This window comes from Suncus etruscus, chromosome 13 (assembly GCF_024139225.1).
Source record: "Suncus etruscus isolate mSunEtr1 chromosome 13, mSunEtr1.pri.cur, whole genome shotgun sequence".
NCBI lineage: Eukaryota > Metazoa > Chordata > Mammalia > Eulipotyphla > Soricidae > Suncus > Suncus etruscus.
This window is the reverse complement of record NC_064860.1, coordinates 27,387,713-27,414,559: the sequence shown is the minus strand read 5'-3', so window position 1 is coordinate 27,414,559 and position 26,847 is coordinate 27,387,713. Positions and strand designations below refer to the sequence as shown.

Here is a 26,847-nt window from a genome sequence, read left to right as displayed (position 1 = left end):
TTCGAACCAATGACCTTCTACATGAAAAACAAATGCTTTACCTTCATGCTATCTCTCCGGCCCCATGACTTTTAGTTTTAAACTAGATTTCTTTATTTCAAACATATTCAGGCCTTCATTCTAAAGGTACACTCTTATGACCTTATGTGAGTCTTCATATAAAATCTTAAAAACTAATATTTTCTTAGTATAAATTAGAAAGAAGCAGGTTTTTCTGGAAAAAAATCTCACACTCACCAAATTTCCATTCATTCTGGTGGCTTGCAAGGTCCATCGTGAGCCCTAAGAAAAAGAGATGCTCTTATGAGAAATCCTTTTGCTATGAGTGGGAAATGATCAGAAGACAAGTTAAACAACTCTTCAGAGTTGTTTCAGAGGAGCTATTCTTACCTGTTGATCCAAAAGGGCCCAGAACATGGGTAATGGAATATAAAGGAATAGTACTCTGGTCAGTGCTTTTACATCCATAATGAGTTGTTGCTGCAAGAAAGGGAAAGAAGAGACAGGCTGAATTATCAGAGTTTTCTTCCTTGGATCAGAAGTATAGCAGAACAGTAACACAAGAGGTCAAATACAGTAAGAAGAAATTAGTTTTGAGATAAACAATGTCTAAGAAGCTTAAGATGCTTCTGAAGTTTTTACTTACTGGGTATTTCTCAGCTGCCCAGTCCAGCCAATGCTGTCGTTTTGAAATGTCTCCTGAACGGTTCTTATATCGGTTGGAAATAGCAAACTAAGGGAGAGCATAGATATCAGAAGAGAGGCGAAAAAAAAATTACTCCCCATATTTTCTAACAAATTATCCTTTCCACTAATAGAAACACTTAGTGATTTATTCCAGCCCTTTGATTTCATCATTTATTTGCAGAATATTTTAGATATTAAATATCATGATTTTGTGCTGACATTATGTTTAAGATTTTAAAACTAGTTTAAAAGAATTACTTGCTTCACTAAATAGTTAATTTGCTATAAAGGAGAGTACTAATCTCAGTTTGCCAAAAACCACAAAAGTAAAATAGAGATCACTGAGGGGGAAAAAACTACAGCCATATTATAAGGTCTATATGTTCATTTTAGCATCTCCTTTCCTTTGAAAAAGGCAGATAAACAAAAATAAACTTACCGAGATACATTTGATAACTTGAGTCACTATGTTTCCTTCAGGAGGTGGTTTTTTGTATAGTTTGCTTCCCATTGCAAACACAACTGCAAGTTGTTACACAAACAAGGTTATTACGTGTCTCATTTAGCAATTTCAGTTTATCAATGCTAAGGACAGGATGTTGAAGTCATCGGTAAATCTCAGAAAGGGAAGAAAATGGCAGGTGCTGGATATGGAGGGAGGGAAAGCATGGGGGCCACAAGTGGTAGGAGATAGGCAGTTGGTGATTTTAGTTCAATGACAGAGCCCAAAAAAAGTTGTACTACCCTAACCACTACATTATTTCCCAGATGCATCTTATAACTTTAATTAATAAAAAATATATCCAGTAAATGATTTTTAGTCTCTCCTCGCATGTTTTTCTTATCTTATACCAAATTAAAAGCTTCTTTTGGACATTCCTAATAAGTCTAAACTCAGCATGGAAGGCCAGGTCAAGTTCATTATGAACCTGATAGTTATTGTCACTAAACAGCTATTGAAGGTTTAGATAAGGTGTTAAGCAGTTTACATATAATAACTGACTTAATATGACAAAATAAACAGTACTGTATCCATTTTATACATGAATAAATTGAATATTAAGCAGATACGCGATTTGTGCAAGATTATTACATATAGTTTGGTTTTTTTGTTTTGTTTTGTTTTGTGTTGCATAGGCACAGTAATTGGGGAAATTGGAAAGGAAATTCTCTAGACCTAAGAGATATAAGGCTTCCCCTCCTTGAGATCTCATCTTAAGACAATTTATTTTAAGCAAACCTTTTGTAATCCTCAAAATCTTAGATACTCTTCTGTTTTTGTTTTGCTTTTGGGGGCTACACTATGTGACACTCAGGGGTTACTCCTGGCTATGCGCTCAGAAATTGTTTCTGGCTAAGGGAGACCGTATGGAACACTGAGGATTGAACCTAGGTCTGTCCTAGTTTGGCCACGTGCAAGGCCCTACTGCTGTACTATCACGCCGGGCCCCAAAGTCTTAGCTATTCTTAGGGACATAAATCATGTATACATTCTATTTACTCATATTTTTCCTGCTGAACTAATAATTTTTATTTTTAAACTAATACATTTTGAAAGAATAATTCTATATTCTAATAGTGACCACAGTATCTATTTAGAATCTATCACATAATCGGTAATAAATATTGATAATTTAATTAATAAATTAGAGTCAAGACCCATAGAATTGCATTATTTATTAGTACCTAGAAAAACTGAAGCTCCTAACACTGTGGGTATCCCCTCCCCCAACTTTTTATTTATCCCATCTGGATGATCAGAACTGCCCACACCTGAAATGGGTGGGTAGAAGAGGCTGACTGGGGAAGATAGAGGATAAGAAGGAGAATTAGAGAAGTGTGGCAGAAGAAAAAGCCAACAGTGAGATTCAACAGAGAGATTCAGCATCAGCAGTTGAGCATCAGCAAAGAAGCATCAGCAGTAGATCAGCAAAGGAAATTAGTCACCAAGGAAGCCTGGAAAAGGGAGACAGAGGCCAAGAGAGCCAGAAGTAGAGAAGTAGCTGCTAGGAAAAGGCTTAGCATAGAAGCCATGTGAGGAAATGTATATATTAGGTTAGGACCATAAAATAAAGCTGGCTGACTCCTGGAACTTTATCTGACTGCTTTGTGAATCTCTCTGCCCTCATTCTGCAACCTTCAGGCCTTCCAGGCTGTAGGGACTGCAGGAGCCGGGCTGAGCCCAGAAAGGCCTCACCATCCCCACACCAACTCTAGGACTCTTTAATTTATATTAAAACAACATAACACTTGATATATATTTCATAAATTATAAAAATGCACTAAGGGAATATTTATGTCTTTTTAATTTCTAAGATATATAGGTAGTATTATTCTTATATAAGTTAAGAGAAAGACATAGTACTAATCACTAAACCAGAAACATGTTGTGAAAAGCATTTGGCTTTGAAGAGAGATGGAATCAGGAAATGTACTAACACAACTCTTCTGAATAACGTAAGTTTCCCTGGAATTAAAATTGGAATCTGAGTATTACCTTTAGCACCCTCTTTACCTCATCCATAGAAAATAAGCATACAGAATGTTGAGTCTTTGGGCTCTTTTTTCCTTCATGAAGTTCTCTATTTTAGTTTTGGACTGGATATCTTTCAAAGGGGTTTTTCCCAAATGCTCAGAGAGAGCAAACTTCCAGGTCAATGATCATAAACAATCGCCAACTGTTTTTCTTTAAACTGTAAGCTAAGCAACACTCTCACGTTACTTAGTTCTCATTTCCAAAGAGAAAGCCACTTGATCAAAGTTGCATAAATTTCCATCTACTTATTCGACTCCTCTTACTCTCTTTACTCAAAAGCAAAAATTTCAAACACATTACAGAGCAGGTCAGAAACAGTTTTACAAATGTTATTAGTTTTCTGAATGCAATCTTTAGGGATCTTTTTAATTTTTCTTGTTAGATTTTTGAATAATCTTTTTGAGATTACATTGGCTTAAGTCACTATTTAGAATTTAGGAAGATAGGTTTACACTTCTTCAAAAAAGAAAGTCTAATATTATACCACAGCCACCACCAAAACTGCAAAGATTATGACCAATACAAAGGAGTGCCTCTACCTAGTGTTTTAACTCCCGATATCTTCCCATAAGCTCTCAAGAATTAAAATTTCTTCTCTTTATTATTAAGGAAATAACTAATATCAAATAAGTTACTTTAAGAAAAAATAAACTATCTACCCCTGCTCTATTGCACTTACCAAGAGCTAGCACCATAAGCAATCCTGGGACACCAAACGCCAATGCATAGCAATCTTCCCCAAAACATTGCACATCTCCTAAAAAAAAAAAAAAAGTGGCCTTTAATCTTGGGTCTTGCTACACTTGATATCATGAGTCTATTTTTGAACTCTGATTTTTTAAGATCATAGACAAAACTATTCTTCCTTTTTTCTTCCAACACTTCATTCTTCATTTGAATGAGACAAATCTAGATTTTTAAAATATTCTTTCAGGGGCAGAGCAACAGTACGTGGGTAAGGTGCTTGCTTGCACATGGCTGACCTGAAGTTCTATCTTCAGCATCACATTTGGAGCCCTTTCTCTCAAATTTTAAACCTTTTAAAAGGAGAGGACAGGGGGCTGGAGTGATAGCGCAGCAGTAGGGCATTTGGTTTGCATGCTGCTGACACATGACAGACAGGTTTGATCTCCAGCATCCCATTTGTTTCCCAAGCCTGCCAGGAATAATTTGTCAGCACAGAGCCAGGAGTAACCCATGAGCATCACAGGGTGTGACAGGAGAGGAGAGGAGAGGAGAGGAGAGGAGAGGAGAGGAGAGGAGAGGAGAGGAAAAAGGAGAGGAGAGGAAAAAGGAGAGGAGAGGAAAAAGGAGAGGAGAGGAAAAAGGAGAGGAGAGGAAAAAGGAGAGGAGAGGAAAAAGGAGAGGAGAGGAGAGGAAAAAGGAGAGGAGAGGAAAAAGGAGAGGAGAGGAAAAAGGAGAGGAGAGGAAAAAGGAGAGGAGAGGAAAAAGGAGTGGAGAGGAGAGGAGAGAGGAGAGGAGAGAAAAGAGGAGAGGAGAGAGGAGAGGAGAGAGGAGAGGAGAGGAAAGAGGAGAGGAGAGGAGAAAGGAGAGGAGAGGAAAGAGGAGAGGAGAAACGAGAGGAGAGGAAAGAGGAGAGGAAAAAGGAGAGGAGAGGAAAGAGGAGAGGAGAAAGGAGAGGAGAGGAAAGAGGAGAGGAGAAAGGAGAGGAGAGGAAAAAGGAGAGAAGGGGAAAAAGGAAAGGAGGGGAAAAAAAGGAGTTGGAAAAGGAAAGGAAAAAGGAAAGGAGAGGAAAAAGAAAAAGAAAGGAAAAAGAAAAAGGAAAAGAAAGGAAAAAGGAAAGGAAAGAAAAGGAAAAAGGAAAGGAAAGGAAAGGAAAAAGGAAAGGAAAGGAAAAGAAAAAGGAAAGGAAAGGAAAGGAAAAAGAAAAGAAATTAAATGAAAGGAAAAAGTAAAGGAAAGAAAAAAGGAGGAAAGAGAAAGAGAGAGAAAGACAGAAAAAATAAAGAAGAAAGAAAAAGAAAGAAAGGAAGGAAGACGGAAAAAGTAGAAAAAAGAAAGAAAGAAGGAAAAAGAAAGTGAATGAAAAGGAAAAAAGAAGAAAGAAGAAAAAAGAATGAAAAGGAAGAAGGAATGAAAAGGAAGAAAAATGAATGAAAAGAGAAAGATAGGAAGAAGAGAGAAAGAGTACAGATAGTAGAAAGCCCAGGAGAGATTTTTGGATAAGAGTAAAATCTTTAACAAATTTCCCCAGGAATGATTCTAACCTCTCAGCATGGGTGTGATAAACGTAGAAATCAAGCTTCCTGCATTGATGGATAGATAGAAGACTGAGAAGTATTTAGTTCGTTCTTCTGCCTGCAACAAATAGAACAAATCAGTTCAAAGTTTTTCCTAGTTGCATCCTGGCATGTATACACTCAGCTGGAGATACATAATGATAGTTTCAGGTTTAATTTCTGACTATCATATTAGATATTTTGGGTCCAATTCAGTGGTACTGGAGGTCAGTAGAGCTACGCCTAGCAATTTTCAGGAGGCCATATAGTCATTAGAATTGAACCAAAAGTTTCAATATGCCAGACATGTACTCCAACTCCAACTCCTGAGCCATCTTCCTGACCCCATTCTACATATATTACCATAAATGAAACACTCATAATTTTTAAATAAGTACTTTATTTAAGCACTTCATACTTAAGTGTGAGACCTGAGACCCTCCCTGCAGGCGAGATTGCACCCAGACCACCGCAGCCAAGCTACAAGTCCCAAGGAAAAACCATGAGATCAAGCCCCTCTTCTCCACTCCCTAAGGAAGCAGCTGGACTGTGAGTATTAATGCAGGCAGCAAGAGTGCTTGGCACAAAGCCAAATAAGTCAGTCGAGGCAACAGATGAGAGCTGAAGGTGGGTTGCTTTGGGTATAATTAAGACACTGGCAATTGGGAGACTTTCTAAGTTTAGGCCTGTAATAGTTAAAATCCTCCAGAGAAAAAGATGCTGAGAAACTTTGAGATAAGAACACTGAATTCCCTTTTTTCCACCCGCCCTTCCAGCAACAAATAGGGACAAGGACATAATTTAAACTCTGGTAGGTGCCAGCTATAAATAACAGACTATCAGTAAAGAGAAACTTTGGTCATTTTAAATTCAAGCGGGCTACAAAAGTTTTGAAAGTTGGGTCTTTTATATTTCTATTGGAGAAAAGTTCTGATTTTTAAAGGTATCTAAAAATAGAAAATTGTGTGGAATATGTTGTGCTTAGCCTTTTTAGATAATATTGTTAATTTTGGGGGCTGGAGAGGTGGCACAAGCAGTAGGGTGTTTGCCTTGCACGTGCTAACCTAGGACGGACTACGGTTTGATTCCCCGGCGTCTCATATGGTCCCCCAAGTCACGGGCGATTTCTGAGCTCATAACCAGGAGTAACCCCTGAGCGTCACCAGATGTGGCCAAAAACAAACAAACAATATATATATATATGTATATATATTGTTAATTTTGTGAGTAATTTTGTTAATATTGATGAGATAACTAAATTTCATAACTTGTTGTCACCAGGTATTAAATTTAATGTTGGTCATAAGATCTAAAACATAAAAGTGCTTTAAATGTCTTTAATAAGTATAAGAACAATTTAGTCCTGTCACATATAAGTAATCGAGCAACTTGTTTTCAAAATTGGAAGAAAGGCAGTACAAATTTCAAGTATCTGGATAAAACGTAGACTTCTCAAAATTAGAGTAAAATTAGTTTTATTTTCTCTTTCTGAGGCTTTAAAATGGAACTTACTATAATGTTTAGATTTGAGAAACACTCATTATCCTTGACAAGTTAATTTGGGAACTATTGCAAATTGCCTATTTCTCATTTGCTGACATTGAGTAATCTTGGAAAGTCTAGGTAACTTAGTAATTGGTATTTAGAACTATATATTAGGGACCAATGGTCCTCAAACCACGGCCCGCGGGCCACATATTGTATGTATTCCCATTTTGTTTCTTCACTTCTAAATAAGATATATGCAGTGTGCATAGAAATTTGTTTATAATTTTTGTTTTTACTATAATCTGGCCCTCCAACAGTCTGAAGGACAGTGAACTGCCCCCCTGTTTAAAAAGTTTGAGGACCCCTGTATGGACCCTATAATGAAATTTGACATTTGGATTTTTATTAATAAAAGGGACAACTACAGGATTGTTTTGTAGTGAACTATTTTAGACTTATTGTAAGCAAACACTAAATTTTAATTGTATTACTTGTTTGGAAGTATTTGCAGATAAAAACCTTTTATTTATATTGTTAAGGCAAGAAGCAACCTCCTTGCTTCACATTAGTATAACATATTAAACGATTTGCATGAACTAAATTTAGCTATCATTTAAAGCATTGAATCAGCAAGAAACTACAAGATATGTGTGTAAGATATATATTTTAAAATTGCAAAATAATATGCCTAAAACAACTAGAGAAAGAGAATTATTTTGGAAAATGTTCTACATTATTGAGAAAGGAACAGAGTAACTAATAATGTGTGTGATGAGGTCATGTTTTAAAATTGTAATTAGTCTGGATGACAAATCTTGAGAGTATTTTTTTTTTTGGAGGGGCAACACCCAGTGACACTCAGGGGTTATTCTGGGCTATGCACTCAGAAATTGCTCCTGGCTTGGGGGACCATATGGGAAGCTGGGGGATTGAACCACTGTCCATCCTGGGTCAGCAGCGTACAAGGCAAAATCTCTACTGCTGTGCTATCTCTCCAGCCCACTTGAGACTATTTTTTTTGAGACTGTTTTTAAGAAAATTTATATTTTGTAATGGTCTAGTAATTTTGTTAATCTGACATATAGAATTTTAACATGGAACACTTAGAAGCACAATAAGAGACCATAGCTTCTGAATTTATTAACTTTGGTTCAATATTTTAACTAGAAATTTTCTAATATGACTTAAATAATTAAAAAGAACTACTCATTAGTTTTGGACAATATAAAATAGGCTGAACATACCTTAAAGGACACAATGAAAATCCTGATATTATATAAATTATTAACTTGAGGTCTTCAAAAAGTAGGGACATTTGTTTGTTTGTTGAGTCAGTTTTGGTTAACTTTAATAGTAATAGTTTGTGTTTGACAATTGGAAATTTAAGAAATTATTACAGCTATTTACTGTTGGCATATTTTAAATGTTATTTTGATACAAGCTATATCCTTTAACAAAGTGTCCTCAGTGGATGGGAAAGAAAAGAGATGTTAGAAAAAGGAGTGCAGGTATGTTATTTATGCAAGAAAGATAATGTATGGATTTATGAAAACTGTAAAAAAGAAGGAAATTCTGTGAAAGTGTAACCAGTAAGTTTCAAATAGGAAAAGAGAAAATTTACAGAGTATAAAATAATGTATAAAAGGTTTGATAATGTGTACTAAGGAAAGAAACCGTATAATCAAACTGGATTATTATTATTAGTGTCTCTAAACTAGAAATGAGCTAATATTTTGTATAAAAGGAGTTTAGACGCTTTAAACTCATGTTATCATGTCCTTATTGGTTAGGAATGGGTTAATAATAAGATGTTATGAACTCCTAAAAGGTAAAGATTTTGGAAAGAATAATCAGGAGTTTAATAAAGTTCATTGAAAATAAATTTAAAGAGTTTTAAAAAATTAATGTTAGTAAACTTTTGACTAGGAATTTTTTTTAACATCTATTTATTTAGGTTTTAGGGCCATTCTCAGCAGCACTCAGGGGTTATTCCTGGCTCTGTGCTCAGAAATTGTTCCTGGCAGGCTCAGGGAAACATTTGGGATGCTGGGGAATCGAACCTGGTCCATCCTGGGTCACAGGAGTGATTTCTGAGTTCAGCCAGGAGTAACCCCTGAGCACACTGGGTGTGGCCCAAAATTCCAAAAATAAAATAAACAAATATTACAGGATGTTTATTGACTGAAATAAGTAAATGGAAGATTGAGTTAAATAACAGATTTTGTGGAATGTGTTCTAGGAACAGGATTAGAATAAAGGAGAAAAAAATAAACTGTTGATCAAGCACAAAATATCTGCCAAAGAGAATAAAAGAAGTCCATGGGCTTAGAAGTAGCTGTTGGAAATGTGTGGGTGATTTTATTATTGAAATATCTTTATAGGACAGTTACCAAGTGCAGCAACTTTCAGATAAAGTTGCTGGATTTTCTCATTGTACTGTTGAATTTCCTCCAGGCACCTCATATCTTTTTCTGATGCATAAACACAATCTGTCCTTCCCTGTTTTCTATTACCATATGTTCTACTTCCTCTTCAGATACCCATTGCCTTTTATACACTTTTTCCCCATATGCTTATTCTGGTCATCTATTTAGCAGTTAATTGTTCATTAATCCCATGATTAGTATTTGGTTATCTTTCCAAAATTAGAAAGCACTTCTAATTTATAAACTCTTAGACAAGGAAAATAAATTAACTCAAATGGTCTGGAGAGTAAAAGAAATCACAAGAAGACAAAACACAAAGAGAGAAAAGAGATAGAAAAACCAAAATTTTGACAAATAATTATCAAAAGTGAAATGTAAAAAGAGTGGCATGGAAACAGTAAGACAAACAAAACAAAACAAAACAGGGAGCAGAAGAGATATTACTGCAGGTAAAGCATTGCCTTGCATGCAGTCAATCCTGGTTATAATCCCCAACACCACATATGATCCCCCAAATGCTGCCAGTCAAAAACCAAAATATTATAAAACAAAAAACCCCTTCATAAAAGCAATAGTGTTTTATAAGTCAGAATTAGAAATGTTGCCTATATAAAATAAAGACTATTTTTCCTGCTTAATCATCAGCAATTTCTTAAATGGGTCTTTTATTTAAAGTTGTTTTTTTTCTATTAATAGTGAAAACTATTTAAGAAATGAGGAAATAATCAGAGGTTTTCTTACCTCTCAGAACCTGTCTAAAATCTACCTTCTTTAGAAAACAAAAGACCTCTCATTTCATTTCACCTGAGGCTAATTCCATCCATCTCTGCTAGTTTATCACCACAGATGCTTTGGGAAAGATTAAAATAGGCAAGGTCACCTATAAAGACTCACTTCATTTTATCTAAATGATTATTTCCCTCTCATACAGAATCTCAAAAGTAGGGATTTTTATTACTTTATTATTATATAGCAGTGTTTACATTATCTTGGCACTTCTTATCACTTCCCATGCTCAGAGTGCTAGCCACAATACATTTTAAATACCTCAAATGAGAGAAAATCCACTGTTTCAATTATTTTGAGGCTTTCTCTTTCATTATGTGAAAAACTAATTTCCACTAGCTGTCACTCATTGCTTTAATTATTGACAAATAATTAAATTCAGAGTTAGAATATCCTCAGTAATTCTTGTTTTCCCAGGTTAAATTTCTCTTTTCCTTATCTTCAAGAAATGTCTCTTTGGCCACTTTGTGTTGAACATATTTCAGTTTTTCCTCTCTTAATGACTGAACCTCAACACTAACACAACTGATTGATTATAATAGGACAAGTGAATTATTTCAATCTTGCAAATGAGGTACTTAAGAGGTTCCTCCTTAAATGCCTTCTTTGCATTTTTGAAAATAGAGATACAAAAGAAATCTTACATGCTGTTCTTCAAACTGGTCTCCACCAAAGGCTGCAACACAGGGTTTAATACCCCCTGTTCCCAAAGCTATCAGAATCAGACCAACCAATGATAGAACTCTGAAACGGAGAGGAGACATTATCAACTATATTGATCCTCAAGAAAAATATATAAATAGAATATAGAGTTATAGGTTGGGGAAACATAAAATTGCAAAGATTTTTTTTGGGGGGTCACACCCGGCAGTGCTCAGGGGTTATTCCTGGCTCCATGCTCAGAAATTGCTCCTGCCAGGCACAGGGGACCATATGGGACACCGGGATTCGAACTGATGACCTCCTGCATGAAAGGCAAACGCCTTACCTCCATGCTATCTCTCCGGCCCCTAAATTGCAAAGATTTTTATATGTTCTATCTTGTGGGTACTTTCTCTCACCCTAAAAAATAGTTATGAGGGGAACCTTATAGCCTTTATGACACTTAAATTTCTACCAGAATACATTACATAGGAAGGTTTTTTTTCGTGAGCTTCAAAGCTCAAAATCCTTTTAATCTTTTATTTTAAATATTGATTTAGCAGTGGTTTTAAATATTTTTTCAGGGGGCAGTGCGGTGGTGCAAGTGGTAAGGCCCAAGCTAGCCTAGGACAGACTGCAGTTCCATCCCCTGGCTTCGCATATGGTTCCCCCAAGCCAGGAGTAATTTCTGAGCGCATAGCCCAGGAGTAACCCCTGAGCGTCACCGGTGTGCCCCCAAAATCAATCAATCAATCAATCAATCAATAAAATTAATTTTATTTATTTTAAATTAAATATATTTTCTGTCACAGGGACTCTTCAGTTTAAAAAACCTTATGAACTCTTAATATAAAAGTTTGCCATAATTAATATATATCAGGTATTTTTATTAATATTTTTTATTTAAACACCTTGGTTACAAACATGATTGTGGTTGGGTTTCAGTCATATAAGATGACACCTCCCATCACCAGTGTAACATTCTCATCACCAATGACCCAAATATCCCTCCTCCCCTCACCACCCCTACCTGTACTCTAGACAGGCTTTCTATTTCCCTCATATATTCTCATTGTTAAGATAATTCGCAATGTAGTTATTTCTCTAACTAAACTCATCACTCTTTGTGGTGAGGTTCATGAGGTGGGCTGTAACGTCCAGCCCTCCTCTCTTTTGTCTCTGAAAATTGTTGAGAAATGTCTTTCATTTTTCTTAAAACCCATAGATGAGTGAGACCATTCTCCGTCTTTCTCTCTGACTTATTTCACTCAGCATAATAGATTCCATGTACATCCATGTATAGGAAAATTTCATGACTTCATCTCTCCTGACAGCTGCATAATATTCCATTGTGTATATGTACCACTGTTTCTTTAGCCATTGGTCTGTTGAAGAGCATCTTGGCTGTTTCCAGAGATATCAGGTATTTTTAATGGGAAGAAGAATTCTAATATAATTAACAAGCTATTGGTATACTGTTGATATAAATACATTTGATCCTTTTCTTGAAAAATTGTGATTTTCTCTGCTGAATGCACCAATTGACATTAAAATCTAGTAAAAGTGCCTTATCCCATAAAATTGGAATATTAATAAAATAGGAATGAATATAGCAATGTAATAAGTAAATAAATAGAAGTTATTTTAATTGTAATATGACCTCTATAATATTTTATAGAAAATAATAGAGGGGCCAAAGCGATAGCGCAGCGGTAGGGCTTTTGCCTTGCACATGGCTGACCCAGGATGGACCGCAGTTTGATCCCTGGTGTCCCATATGGTCCCCCAAGCCAGGAGCTATGTCTGAGCACATAGCCAGAAGTAACCCCTGAGCATCACCAAGTGTGACCCAAAAACAAAAACAAAACAATATAATAAAGACATTATAAAATTGGTAAAGTACAGATGAATAAGTGGTTTAATTGAGTTAAATTTTTGATCATTTTAAGCATAGGAAAAGTTCTTATGAAGAGAATCCTATGAGTGCCAAAATATTTAGCAAAAAGAAAACTCAGATAAAATAGTAAATAATTTGAATTCAATGTATCACACAATGTATCATCGTTTTTTCAAAATTTGGCAATATAACTGGCTGGGAAATGAAGGTACATTTCTAGTAAGAAAATAGAAAATCATCTATAATAAATGTGTGAGACATTTACCTGTTTAAGGGAACAAAATTGGTTCAGTTTATTCCATGATATTACTCACGTGTGTACCATATGTCCTCCCAGTATTGGTATGGCACCCAAGGACTTGATCACATGGCCAAGTACATATACCAAGGAAAGGTAGATTATTGTCCTGTTGAGAGAGTTTAGTCAGTGGGAATACACATATAATCAGATACTAGATTGAGACATATTCAAAGTTCATATTGTTTCAGTGGTCCTTAAACTATGGCCCGCGGGCCACATATTGTATTTCTATCTGTTTTTGTTTCTTCATTGCAAAATAATATATATGCAGTGTGCATAAGAATTCATTCATAAGTTTTGTTTTTACTATAGTCAGACCCTCCAATGGTCTGAGGGACAGTGAACTGGCCCCCTGTTTAAAAAGTTTGAGGACCCCTGTTTTTTACTATCTGTATAGAGTGAAAGATGGTAAGGATAAAAATTGAAGGAATTATCCCAAAAAGGCAAGTAGGAAAAATAACAAAGTGAATGTAATAAAAAATTAGGAAAAGAGCAAGTTTTTACCTTTAGTGTTAAAGGTAACAAATATTTCTTTCAATTTTTTACTCATACTGACCTCCTTTCCCCCTTTCACTCAACCCATACATAAACAGAGATCAGGATGAATTCATATTTAAATGAGAATGTTTTTACTTAAGAAAAACAAAATGGCATACTCTGACCTAAGTCATTTTTCTCAAGGAATGTTTTTATCTGTATAAATTTAGAGAGATGAGAAAAGTATTCCAAGTATTTCAAGTAATATGCAAAAGAATGCACAAATACATAGTTAATACCACAGGCTTTGCTAAGGGAAGATATGAATAAAGAGGGTATTTTCTAGGAATGAGTGAAGTAAACAAAAGGCAAAAGAGAAGTCAAATACAGAAGAAACCAAAAAAGTAAAAAGAAGAGAACAGGGGCCGGAGAGATAGCATGGAGGTAAGGCGTTTGCCTTTCATGCAGAAGGTCATCGGTTCGAATCCCGGCGTCCCATATGGTCCCCCGTGCCTGCCAGGAGCAATTTCTGAGCATGGAGCCAGGAATAACCCCTGAGCACTGCCGGGTGTGACCCAAAAACCACAAAAAAAAAAAAAAAAAAAAAAAGAAGAGAACAAGAAAATTACAGAAAATCTCATAAAGTTTTAGGAATATAAAAATGGTAAACTTAAAATAACAAATTAAAAACTAATAAGAATTTTGAAGACAACTGAAATTTGTTAACAATTATTTCATTATCAGCTGTGTTAGAAAGATGTTAATAGAATGAAACAATGATTTGTAGAACTTACTGTAAAATTTCACATACCAAAACCTGCTCTGCATTAAAGCTAAGTGAATAGAATAATATGAAACAGGTGTTATGCCTTTTTCTTTTTCTGAGGATAATTACACTGTGTGGTAATCAGGTGATCCTACTGTCTCAGTGCTTAGGGATCTCTCCTAGTGAGGTCAGGTTTCTTAGGCTCCAACATACAAAGCAAGGGTTCTCTCCCTTAGAGCTCTCTCCCAGACCCCTTATTTTTGGACTCTGATAGATCTTCATATAAATAATATGGCTTTAATCAATTTTATTGAATTAACCTTGATTAGAGTAAATTGAATTTTCAGATTAGATTGCATTGCTTTATGTTTATTTCCCCTAACAAATAACAGTATGATAAAAGAAAGCAACAAAAATATTCTTTTTAAAAAGTGAAAATAATGGTAAAAAGTCAGAGAAGATAGGAGGTTTATTAATAATTTTGTGTTAAGAGCTATCAAAAATTTGTGTGCCTATTTGTATAGACTATTTCTGAAGGAAAACTTGAAGGCAAAGGGAAAAATAATGGATAAATAAACTAGAGAGTGTGATATAATTGATTGGATTTACATGTAAAAATTCACTGAGCTGTACTGTTTTGGAATTTTCATAGTTTATATTTCAATAAAAAAGAAAATTATTGTTGTTATTTATAGGGGCCACATTAAATGACACCTGTGAAAAATGAGAGACTGGGTCATTTTTTCTCCTCTCCAAAAATAGTAATAATTTTTTCAGGAGTGCAGGTTCAATGATTTGATGCTGGAATCAGTGGTGTCTGAGGTCCATCAGGCCATTCAGGGTGCTCAGGGGATCGAACAGTAAGTGATTGAATTCAGGGTCTAGCACAGGCTAGGCATGTTTTTCAGCTTCTGTTACTGCTCTCACCCTCAAAGAAATTTTGAAAATAAATAAGTACCCCAATAGAATTATATCTACAGTATAAGTTCAAGTTTTTAATTTTCATATAAAATAGAAAAAATACCAAAGCATGATATTATAATTCCCTTATTTTATAGAAAATTATTTGAAATACTATATTATTAATGTGAAACTTTTATTTTAATAATGAATAAATAAAATCTTATACTTTTCAATATACACATTGTGCCAATCTTTTATCTGGAATGTCTTGGTGACATATAAGCAGCAGAGTTCAGCAACCTACCTAGTATCCCTCTCCCAAGTCAAGAAACTGTTTAGAAGCACTGTGTTTATAATTATATATATATATATATATTATATATATATATATATATATGCCAAGGGAGAAGTAAGTCAAAGTTTATTGAAAGTGATTCCTTGAGATTATCTTTAAAAATACTCATATCTGGAGTAAAATCACAAACTAAGCATTAATTCATCATGTAAAATCAATCAGTAATTCTTTGATTTTAGGCTGTGATCATTGAATGTCTCTAAAGAATAGGCAGGGCCACTGCCATCACTGCAAATTTGCAAGGGCCAGCAACCTGAACATTTCTATGGCTTTTGAAACCAACCCCAGCTCAGAACTCCAGGCTGAAGCAGGTGATGGAGGTGAGCTGGAAATGCCCAAGTAGGGTGGAGCCAGAGGAGTGCAGCCACTTCACTTCAGGGCCGCACACAACAACTAGCCAATGTATACTCCACCATAACACTTAGAAAAAAACACAAGAGCGTGCTAATGAGAAAATAACACAAGAAAACACCAGGCATAGAGAATGAAAATGGCAGCTCTGATTACCCAAAAAGTGCCAACCACCTAATTAGCCTCTCAGAGAAGGAGTTTAGAGAAGAAATATAGAGGATCCTCATAGGAATCAAAGAAACCATAGATCGAGTTGAACAGAACACAAATAAGAATCAAGAAGACATAAAGATAGAAATAAAAAAAACTCCAAACTGAAATAACAGGTCGGAAAAACTCAGTAGACAAAATGGAAACTTCAATGGAAAAACCTTTCCTACAGAGTAACAGCAGCTGAGGACAGAATCAGCGAGCTGAAAGATGAAATGCAAAACAACTCCATATAGAAGAAGAGATTGGAAAAGACCCTTAATGCAAATGATCAGACAATGGAAAAAGTACATAAAGAATGTGAACAGATGAAAATAGGAGTCTTTGATAAACTCAACAGAAGCAACATAAAAATCATTGGAGTCCCTGAGACACAGGAAAAAAATCTTAAAGAAGAATCAACAGTCAAGGACATCATTGAAGATAAACTCCCAGAGCTAAAGACAGCATGCAACCAAATCCTGCATGCCTGAAGAGTACCAGCTAATAAAGATCTGAAGAAAAGCATCCAAGACACATACTAATCACAATGACGAATCCAACAGATGGGAATAAAATACGGAAAGCAGCAAGATCAAAAGGGAAATTACATTCAAAGTATCACCCTTAATATTTAAAGTAGACCTATCACAAGAAACCCACTAGGTAAGAAGGCAGTGGTGGGATATAGTGACAAAACTTAACAAAGTGAATGTTTCACCAAAAATACTGCATCCAGTCAGAGTCACAATAGGTTTGAAGGAAGTATACATAGTTTCACAGATAAATAACAGCTCAGAAACTTTACAGACTCAAAACCAGTCTTAAAAGAAAAACTGAAAGGTCTACTTTAAACAAGACAAACAAACAGACACACCAAACTTCTACACAAAGATGACACTAAATCCCATGACAGTTATCTCTCTCAACATCAATAGACTAAATGCACTACTTAAGAGACACAGAGTGGCTAAATGGATCAAAAAGCTGAATCTAACATTCTGCTGCTTGCAAGAAATACATCTAAGTAGTCAGAAAAAACACAGTCTCAAAATCTAAGGCTGGAAGAAAATCTTCCAAGCAAACAACTGCCTTAAAAAGGCTGGAGTGACCATATTAATATCAGATGACACAAACTTTAGACCCAGAAAAGTTGTAATGGACAAAATGGTCATTTCATACTAATCAAAGGATATGTACAGCAGGAAGAAATCACTCTTTTAAATATATACGCACCCAATGAGGGACCAGCAAAATACTTAATACAATTGTTGACAAATCTGAAAAAAGACATCAATAGCAACCCAATTATAGTGAGAGACCTTAACACTGCCTTGTCACCCCATAATAGGGTAACCAGGCTGAAACCCAACAAGAATATCCTAGCTCTGAAAAGAGAAATGGAAGAAAGTGTGTATATATATATATATATATATATAGAGAGAGAGAGAGAGAGAGAGAGAGAGAGATCTCTTCACGCACAGAAAACTAGTTACACCTTCTCCAATGTACATGGGTTATTCTCCAGAATAAGAAGATAGAAATTGCATATACTACCTTCTCAGATCACAAAGCACTAAAATCAGAAGTGAACTACAAAGGGACACTGAAGAAAAAATCTAATTCCTGGAAATTAAACAGCGCTCTACTCAAAAATCAGAGGTTCAAAGATGGAATCAAGGAAGAAATCAAAACATTACAGGAAACAAGTGACAATGAAGACACAAATTATCAGAATTTATAGGACACAGCAAGGCTATATCAAGAAGGAAATTTATAGCTTTACAAGCACAGATCAGGAAAAAAAGAAGGGGCCTACATAGATAACTTAATGGCACAGCTTATAAAATTAGGAAATGATCAACAAAAGAAACCAAAAAATAGGTAGGTAGAAGGAAATAACATAGCTTAGCACAGAAATCAATGAACTGGAAATCAAAAAACCATCCAAAATATCAACAAAAGCAAAAGTTGTTTTTTTTTTGAAAAAATAAATAAGATTGATAAACTACTAGCAAAACAAGAAAGAAAGAAAGAAAGAAAGAAAGAAAGAAAGAAAGAAAGAAAGAAAGAAAGAAAGAAAGAAAGAAAGAAAGAAAGAAGGAAGGAAGGAAGGAAGGAAGGAAGGAAGGAAAGAAGGAAAGAAAGAAGGAAAGAAAGAAAGAAAGGAAAAAGGAAAGGAAAGGAATGGAAAGGAAAGAAATGGAAAGGAAAGGAAAGGAAAGGAAAGGAAAGGAAAGGAAAGGAAAGGAAAGGAAAGGAAAGGAAAGGAAAGGAAAGGAAAGGAAAGGAAGGAAAAGGGAAAGGAAAGGAAAGGAAAGGAAAGGAAAGGAAAGGAAAGGAAAGGAAAGGAAAGGAAAGGAAAGGAAAGGAAAGGAAAGGAGAAAGGAAAGGAAAAGGGAAAGGGAAAGGGAAAAGAAAAAGGAAAAGGAAAGGAAAAGGAAGGGAAAAGAAAAAGGAAAAGGAAAGGAAAAGGAAAGGAAAGGAAAAAGGAAAGGAAAGGAAAGGAAAGGAAGGAAAGGAAAGGAAAGGAGAAAGGAAAGGAAAGGAAAGGAAAGGAAAGGAAAGGAAAGGAAAGGAAAGGAAAGGAAAGGAAAGGAAAGAAAAGGAAGGAAAGGAAAGGAAAGGAAAGGAAAGGAAAGGAAAGGAAAGGAAAGGAAAGGAAAGGAAAGGAAAGGAAAGGAAAAGGGAAAGGGAAAAGGAAAAGGAAAAGGAAAGGAAAAGGAAAGGAAAGGAAAAAGAAAGGAAAGGAAAGGAAAGGAAAGGAAAGGAAAGGAAAGGAAAGGAAAGGAAAGGAAAGGAAAGGAAAGGAAAGGAAAGGAAAGGAAAAAGAACCCCTTGGGGCCTGAGCAGTGGTGCCGAGTGGTAAGGCATCTGCCTTGCTGGCGCTAGCCTAGGATGGACCACAGTTTGATCCACCGGCTTCCCATATGGTCCCCCAAGCCAGGACTGATCTCTGAGCACATAGCCAGGAATAACCCCTTAGCATCACTTGGTGTAGCCCGAAAAAAACAAAAAACAATATTATTGTTAATAAAAAAAAAAAACATTCACATTAGTGTCACACAAACTTAAATATCTTGAAGTCATCTTAACTACAGATGTGAATGACCTATACTAAAAAAACTATAAAACCCTTCTTCAAGAAATAAAAGAGTGCACAAGGAAATGGAGACACATACCTTGCTCATGGATTGGGAGGTTTAACATCATTAAAATGTCAATGCTCCTCAAAGAATTGCACAGATTTAATGCAATCCCTTTAAGGATACCCATGACATTCTTCAAAAAAGTGGATCAAACACTTCTGAATTTCATTTGGAACAATAAACACCCATGAAAAGCTAGAGCAACCTTTGGGAAAAGGAATATTGGAGGCATCACTTTCCCTAACTTTAAATTTAATTATAAAACAGCATGGTATTGGAATAAAGATAGACCTTCAGATCAGTGGAATAGATTTGAGTATTCAGAGATTGTTCCCCAGGCATACAATCAATTAATCTTTGACAAAAGGACAAAAAATTAAAAATGGAGTAAGGAAAGCCTCTTCAACAAGTGGTATTGGGACAACTGGTCAACCACTTGCAACTAAGCAAACTCAGACTTGTATCTAATACCATGCCCAAAGGTCAAATACAAATGGATTAAAGACCTTGATATCAAGCCTGAAACCATAAGGTATATAGAACAACATGTAGATATAACACTCCATGACATTGAAAATGAAGGCATCTTCAAGGAGAAAACAGCACTCTCCAAACAAGTCAAAGCAGAGAAAAACAGATGGGACTATATTAAGCTGAGAAACCTCTGCATCTCAAAGGAAGCAGTGTCTAGAATACAAAAGCCACCAACGAATAAGGGCTAATATCTAAGATATACAAGGTACTGACAGAACTTAACAAGAAAAAAAATCATCTAACTCCATCAAAAAATGTTGAGAAGAAATGAACAAACAAATTTCGCAAAGAAGAAATACAAATGGTCAAAAGGCACTGAAAAAATGCTCCACATCACTAATCATCAGGGAGATGCAAATCAAAACAGCAATGAGATACTATGTCACGCCACAGAGACTGGCACACTTCACAAAGAACAAGAATAATCAGTGCTGGCAGGGAGTAGTGAGAAAGAAACTCTCATTCACTACTGGCGGGAATGTCAGCTGGTCCAGCCTTTATTGAGCTCCCCTATGATCCAGCTATACCTTTCCTAGGGATATATCCTAGGAACACAAAATGCAATATAAAAATACCTTCTTTACACATATATTCATTGCAGTGCTATTTACAATAGCCAGAATCTGGAATTAACCAAGATGCCCTTCAACAGAAGAATGGATAAGAAATTGTGGTACAAAAAAAGAAAAGAAAAAAGAAAAAAAGAAATTGTGGTACATAAACACAGTGGGATATTATTCATCTGTCAGGAGAGATGAAGCCATTAAAGTTTCCTATCCATGGATGGACATGGAAACTATTATGCTGAGTGAAATAAGTCAGAGAGAGACACAAAAAAAAAAAAATAAGAGAGACTCACTTATCTATGGGTTTTAGAAAAATGAAATACTTTATTGCAATAATGCCCAGAGATAGGGCCTGGAAGGACCAGTTCACGATATGAAGCTCACCACAAAGAGTGCTGAGTGCAGTTAGAAAAATAACTACACTAACAACTACCATGGCAATGTTAGTCAGTGAGAGAAGTAGAATGCCTGTCTCAAATACAGGTAGGGGTTTGAGGATGAGGGAGATAAGAAGCATTGGTGGTGGGAATTTTGCACTGGTGAAGGGGGTGTTCTTTTTATGTCTGAAACCCAACTACAGGCATGTTTATAATCAAGGTGTTTAAAGATATTATTAAAAATAATAAATAAAATATGAAGCTGGAGAAATGGCATTGAAGTAGATCATTTGCCTTGCATGCAAAAAGACTGTGGGTTGAATCCTGGCATCCCATATGGTCCCTCAAGCCTGCCAAGAGCAATTTCTGAGTGTAGTGCCAGGAGTAGTCCCTGAGCACTGCTGGGTGTGACCCAAAACCCAAAAATAAGTAAATAATATAAAGCATAGGCAGTTTAAAAAAATGATTCCTTGAAACAGTAGATCTTCAAGATACTCTGCAAAACATTTCCATCATCAAGTCCAAGAAACACTATGCATCATAACCTTCTCAGAGACTTTTATAATACATATTTGTTTAGTCAAGACTATAAGAACTGATAAGTCAGGAAACCTTTTCAGTTTTGTTCACTTTAACATCTTCCACACTTACTTGACCATTACTTTCCTACATAATAGTCATTATATTCTATCCAACTTGTTTTCAACAAAATGCTCTCTGAAAAATACTAATTTAGATAAATCCATAGATAAAAAAGTCCATCAACAATAACTGGGTACTAGATATTCAAGATTCACCTCTAGCTTATGTGTGTAGTGTTATAGTGAGCAACTATAAGCTAATTATAGTTGGTTATAGCTTCCCTCTATAACATTATCTCTTAAGTGTATCTTGGTGCTACTTTCAAGAAGTTAAAAAATACCAAACCATTAGATCATTAGTTTAGCTCATGAAAATAATTATTATCTTCTTAAGAAGATACTTAAATAAAGAAGTTCGAGAAGTGAAACAGATGATAAAGTGAAAGAAGAACTCAGAAGAATTATATTCAAAGAATTTGGATGATTTGATTTGGAGAAGTTTAAAAAATAATAAATAACTATATTAAAGTACCTACAACTATATACTTTCTGGTCAGTAGCATCTTTATTGCCCTTGATATTAGCAAAAATTATCTGGGGCTAGAAGATTTGGGCCACGTAAGTGGTACTCAATGATTACCCTTTACTCTGTTCTCAGGGATTACTCCTAGTGTGCCTAGAAGACCACCTGAACATCAGAAATCAACTTGGGGTCCACTTCAAGGCAAATATTATATAACCTCTCTTCAATCTCTTTATCCTTAAACTTATAAAATTGAATATGAAAATTATATTTAATAAAATTCTCTCTTGATAGAATAAAAACTAATTATGGTAAAATAATAGAAAAACTAATAATGAAGATATATACTCTATGTGTTATCATCAGCATTATTAAGAAGATTAATATCCACTGTGGATGACACAAGTCCATTCTTGCTTAGAAGCAAGATGCTTCAAGTGATTTGTGAAATTAATCTGTAAAACTTATGAGGATGCCACCCTTCTGCCCACTTTTTCTTACTTGTATTTCCCCAACCATGAATCAGCAATAGCTGCTCCTAGGATGGGAGTGAAATAACAGAGACTGCTGAATGCATGGTAAACAGATGTGGAGGTGTCTTCATTCCAGTGCAGAAAATAAAGGAAATACAGGGTCAACACAGCTAAGGAAAAAAAATAAAAGATAAAAACAAAATAAGGCAGATGTATTAAAGTGGTTATAGAAGAGAAATACATTTAATTTTAAGTCTTTGAAATCAGGGATCACTCCTGGGAAGCTTGGGGACTATATGGAATGGCAATAATCTTAGCCTTCAATACTCCTATCAGTGAAGTGATTGAGGCATAATTTTGTGGGAACTAAAGCAGGATCTATATTAGTTTAAAGAGTGATTGGATCTATGTTTAATGTACAAATAAAATGCTTCAAATATCAAATTTTTATGTTCATAAACCACTTAGTTCAATCACAAAGATAATACTATAGTTTTAATATTTCTTCTTTTTTCTTACTTAGCAAAAACAGAGCTCAGAGACAAGAAACAGTATGAGGAATGGAACTCTAGATATAAAATGAGTTGCCCCACTTAGAATCTGATAGGCTGAAAAAAAACTTTTATTTTTGGTTTTGGGGCCAGACTTTGCAGCATTCAGGGGTTACACCTAGCTCTTTGCTCAGGAATCACTCCTGGCAGGCTTGGGGACCATATGGAATGGCAGGAATCGAACCTGGGTCAGCCATATACAGAGCAAATACCCTCTCTGCTCTGCTATAGCTCCTACTTCCTGAATTTTGCCTCCTTTAGATAATTCTGTTCTTGAGATATAAAATTTACTAGAAAAAATTTTATTAAGAATTTATTGGAAGTCTTGACCAAAAGAAAAGACAAATTTAGATGAAGACAAAGCAGGTGGACAAAGAAAATAAGAATATTCTGAAAGATCAGGCTGCTAGAAATGAGGGTAAGAATGAGTGGGACTCATTTGTGGGATATATATATATATATATATATATATATATATATATATATATATATATATATATATATATATATATATATATAAAGATAGCAGTGAAACAATATCCAGAGATAATTGAGATGAGGACCAAGAGGAGGACCAGTCCATAATAGGAAGCTTGCCACAAAGAATGGTGAATGCCATTCGGATAGTAAGTAGTTCGTGGTGACAATGATAGTTGGAACTAATCACTCTGGACAGGAACTGGATGCTAAAAGGGAATAACATGATATTCATGGTACCCTTTCATTAGCAATAGTACAAATCACAGTATCAAAAAAGAAGAGTGAGGGAAAGAAGTAAAATGCATGCCTCAAAGGCAGGTTGGGGAGTGTGGGTGGGAGGGAAAATGGAAACCCTGGTGGCGGGAAATGTGCACTGGTGAAGGATGGTTTATATTCTATGACAAACTCAATTTAATAATTTCATAACCACAGTGCTTAAATAAAGTAATTATATATTTAAAAATGGGTGGGAAACAACACAATTCTGGGATTCAAAATTACCTTTCATGCCATAATAGGAAAAGCGCTCACAGAATTCATTCACTACAATAAAGGCAATGCTCAGTGGATAATTGGAGCCACAGATTTTCTATAAAACAAAAATAAAATCAATATTTCAAAAATTAGATGCTATTTATTTAAATTTCTCAATTTAAATAACTTGAATTCCACATAACAGATAAAATTAATTTATGTCAGTATGAGAGGTAATGTGAGACAATGACCTCCACATATCATGAAATAGCTATTAAGCTATTATCACACTAAATACTTAAATTTGCAAACTTATGAAAAATAGAATTTTTTAGAGTATCAGTTTGTTCTTAATTTATTAATTACTATTATTTAGGTGAGTTTCCAAGTCATTCTCAGTGAACCAAGAATCACTTCAGACTGTTGATGCTCAAGCCAACCAGAACAGGGTCCACCAGAGTCACTATGGTGGTGCTCTGGGTATCATGTGGTACCAGGAATTGAACCCAGAACCTCTGTTTTCTAAGCATGTGTCCCCAGCCCTTTGTGCTATCTCCCTAGCCAGTCCTTACTTATTTAACGTGGTCTACTCAGTTCTTCCATGATCCTAGATACCAAGACCTGTTCATGTTCCCACAACTACTAGCTGAAAGCCTAGGACTCTGAAAAGGAGAATACTTTAAAACAAAGAGTTGGCCTGTGAAGCACCTCACGTCTAAACAGCTGCATTTAAATGCCTATATCCTTTTTAGCTCTACTATATGGACTAACATCTTGTCCCCACATGCCCTGCTAACTGTGCGTGGATATCGAATCATGGAATATTAGGAATAACATTAAGCATCTATTAGAATCAGACCAAGAATTCTATATATATATTACTAAATTAAGCTGATTGATCATTTAAAATTAACCTGAGCAAGTGCTTAAATCTTATAAAAATTAAATGACCTGCTTTCCTACAGAATTCCTATCGCATTATCATGTTAATAATATTGTACATTAAAAGGACTATGCATTGTATCTGTCAGAGAACCTCTAGTCATTACAGTAATCTAACTAGCAGGAGAGGGGTATTATGATATCTACTCTCCAGATTTGCACATGGAAATCTTATTCATGAGATTTACACTATTCCTACTTTCACAAGAAATTACCTCTTAACTTTATGAGCTGTATTTTTGAGGGAAGGATGGGATAAGGAACATGCAAGAGTGATTTGGAAGCCAAATCACTAGTTTTGTTGGTGTTCAGGTGTTGCAAGTCAGCCCTTGACAGGGTTGACTGATGGAAGGATGGAGGATGAGGTCTTTCCCCTCCAGCTTGGAGCATGCATCTGCCACCCTGTTCAGCCAGCGGTCCTGAGGTGAAGCGGCAGGTAAAAAGCTCGCAGACAGTCAGGCTTGTGGAAATATTAGCTTTATTCGGTGGACAAGACTGAAGTCCATAGACTCAGCCTCAGTTCCAGCAAAAAGCCTCTCGCCTTCCACAGACCTTGTTTTTATCCCCCAGAATCAGGTACCACCCAATGGTGGGATCAGATACCACCCAATGCTGGAAGCAGAATCAGGTACCACCCTAGGGTGGGGGCAGAATGCCAGGTCATACCCTAGGGTAGGGCACAATCATCAATCAGGTTAGGGTCAGTAACATAATAATCCCCTAAAATATTTACATACACAACATTCAGGAATTACTCCTAGCTCTGTGCTTAAAGATCCCTCCCTCCTAGTTATGGCTAAGAAACCATATGTGGCGCCATATGTGGTGAACGTGGGTAGGCCACATACAAGATGAATACCTTATCTCCCATATTATCTCTCTGGACCATCTGGACAATCTTAAATTGATTGGGAAGTTAAGTAACTAAAGTATTAAATAAATGTATTCATTTTTAACCTATATGGATGGACTAACAACTCTCCTAAATTTTAATATGTTACTATAATAACTTGATTGAATGAACTGGCTTCTAACCTTCTCAGATCACAGCTCAATAATTATGCAACTTAAACTTTACTCAACACATTCCCTAACTATGTTTTACTGTCATGCATTCCTTAATACCCATGTGTAATATTAACATATTATTATAATTATGTCATCATATCTGTTTTGATACTTTTACTTAGCTAGTCCAAAGAAGTGGAAATGCTATCAGCTTTTGATCAGTGGTAAGAACTCAGTAAATATTATTAGTTTATCCTCTTAACTTTCAATATTTTGAATATTCAAATTCAATTTGAATATGTAGTAAAACGTGTATAATATAAAACATTGCTTTAAGTTTGTGATTCTGTCCCATTATAAACAAGAATAGAGCTATAAAAATTTCCTTGGTATGCAGCATTAGGCTGTGCATACAGGGAAGTAAGGACTGAGGTTTTATATTAGTAAATAAAGAACAATCACATACAGTTCTCTAGATAGGAGTGCTTGCCAAGTTCCCCTGGACACTGCTTTTATTTTGTCACAGAAAAAAATTCAGAATACCCAATAGAATATAGCAAAGTCCTGAATCTCAACTGAAGAACTCTAATTCTTCTTCCTGCTTTCTCTTCTAAATAAAGAACACTTCTGCTTATATTTGATTTTGTTTAATTTTGATTCCAGTAAGATCAGTTTTATACTTTAATAATATTCAGCCTGCAGCAACAGAGTTCAAGGAGGGAAAAAGAGCAAAGAACAAGTCTGCTCCTGTCAAACACAGAACCAAATATGGTACTCACCGGAGGTTGCTTCTTTGGAATGCTGGTATGCTGAAGGAGTACTTCTTCAGTAGAAACAGGTAAAAAAAGAGTTTCTTTGGAATCATTTTTCTGGAAGGGATTCATGGCTGGTTCCTTAGTTTCTCCTTCCTCAAGCATTTGGCTTTGGTAGACAGTTGGGGCAGTGCCCAGCCTGCTGTGAAAAGGGGTACTGGGAGGAGAAGAGGAAGTGGCTTCAGCAACTAGATTTAACCCTGTGGATGTCTGCTACAGTAGATGCCTGGTTTTCTTCCAGAGGAAACAGTAAACCATAGGTAAAGAAGGGCAAAGAGTCTCATGATCTAATTTCAAAGAATTATTTGCATAAGACAGAGCCTGGGGAAATAA

The 26,847-nt window shown here is 35.6% G+C and overlaps 1 protein-coding gene across 1 annotated transcript in view; it reads right to left on the bottom strand.

The window, feature by feature from the left end:
- The window catches only part of SLC15A2 (solute carrier family 15 member 2), a 45,061-nt gene extending 18,442 nt beyond the window's left edge, over positions 1-26,619 (bottom strand). Inside the window, exons 1-11 of the mRNA XM_049785891.1 lie at positions 26,482-26,619; positions 23,780-23,867; positions 22,276-22,417; positions 13,017-13,109; positions 10,808-10,907; positions 5,452-5,542; positions 3,903-3,980; positions 1,127-1,209; positions 647-733; positions 391-480; positions 238-282 (exon numbers count right to left, since the gene is read on the bottom strand). Of these exons, the coding sequence (XP_049641848.1) occupies positions 238-282; positions 391-480; positions 647-733; positions 1,127-1,209; positions 3,903-3,980; positions 5,452-5,542; positions 10,808-10,907; positions 13,017-13,109; positions 22,276-22,417; positions 23,780-23,867; positions 26,482-26,619 (1,035 nt within the window). The remainder of the gene's footprint in view (positions 1-237; positions 283-390; positions 481-646; positions 734-1,126; positions 1,210-3,902; positions 3,981-5,451; positions 5,543-10,807; positions 10,908-13,016; positions 13,110-22,275; positions 22,418-23,779; positions 23,868-26,481) is intronic.
- Between the last annotated feature and the right edge of the window lie 228 nt (positions 26,620-26,847).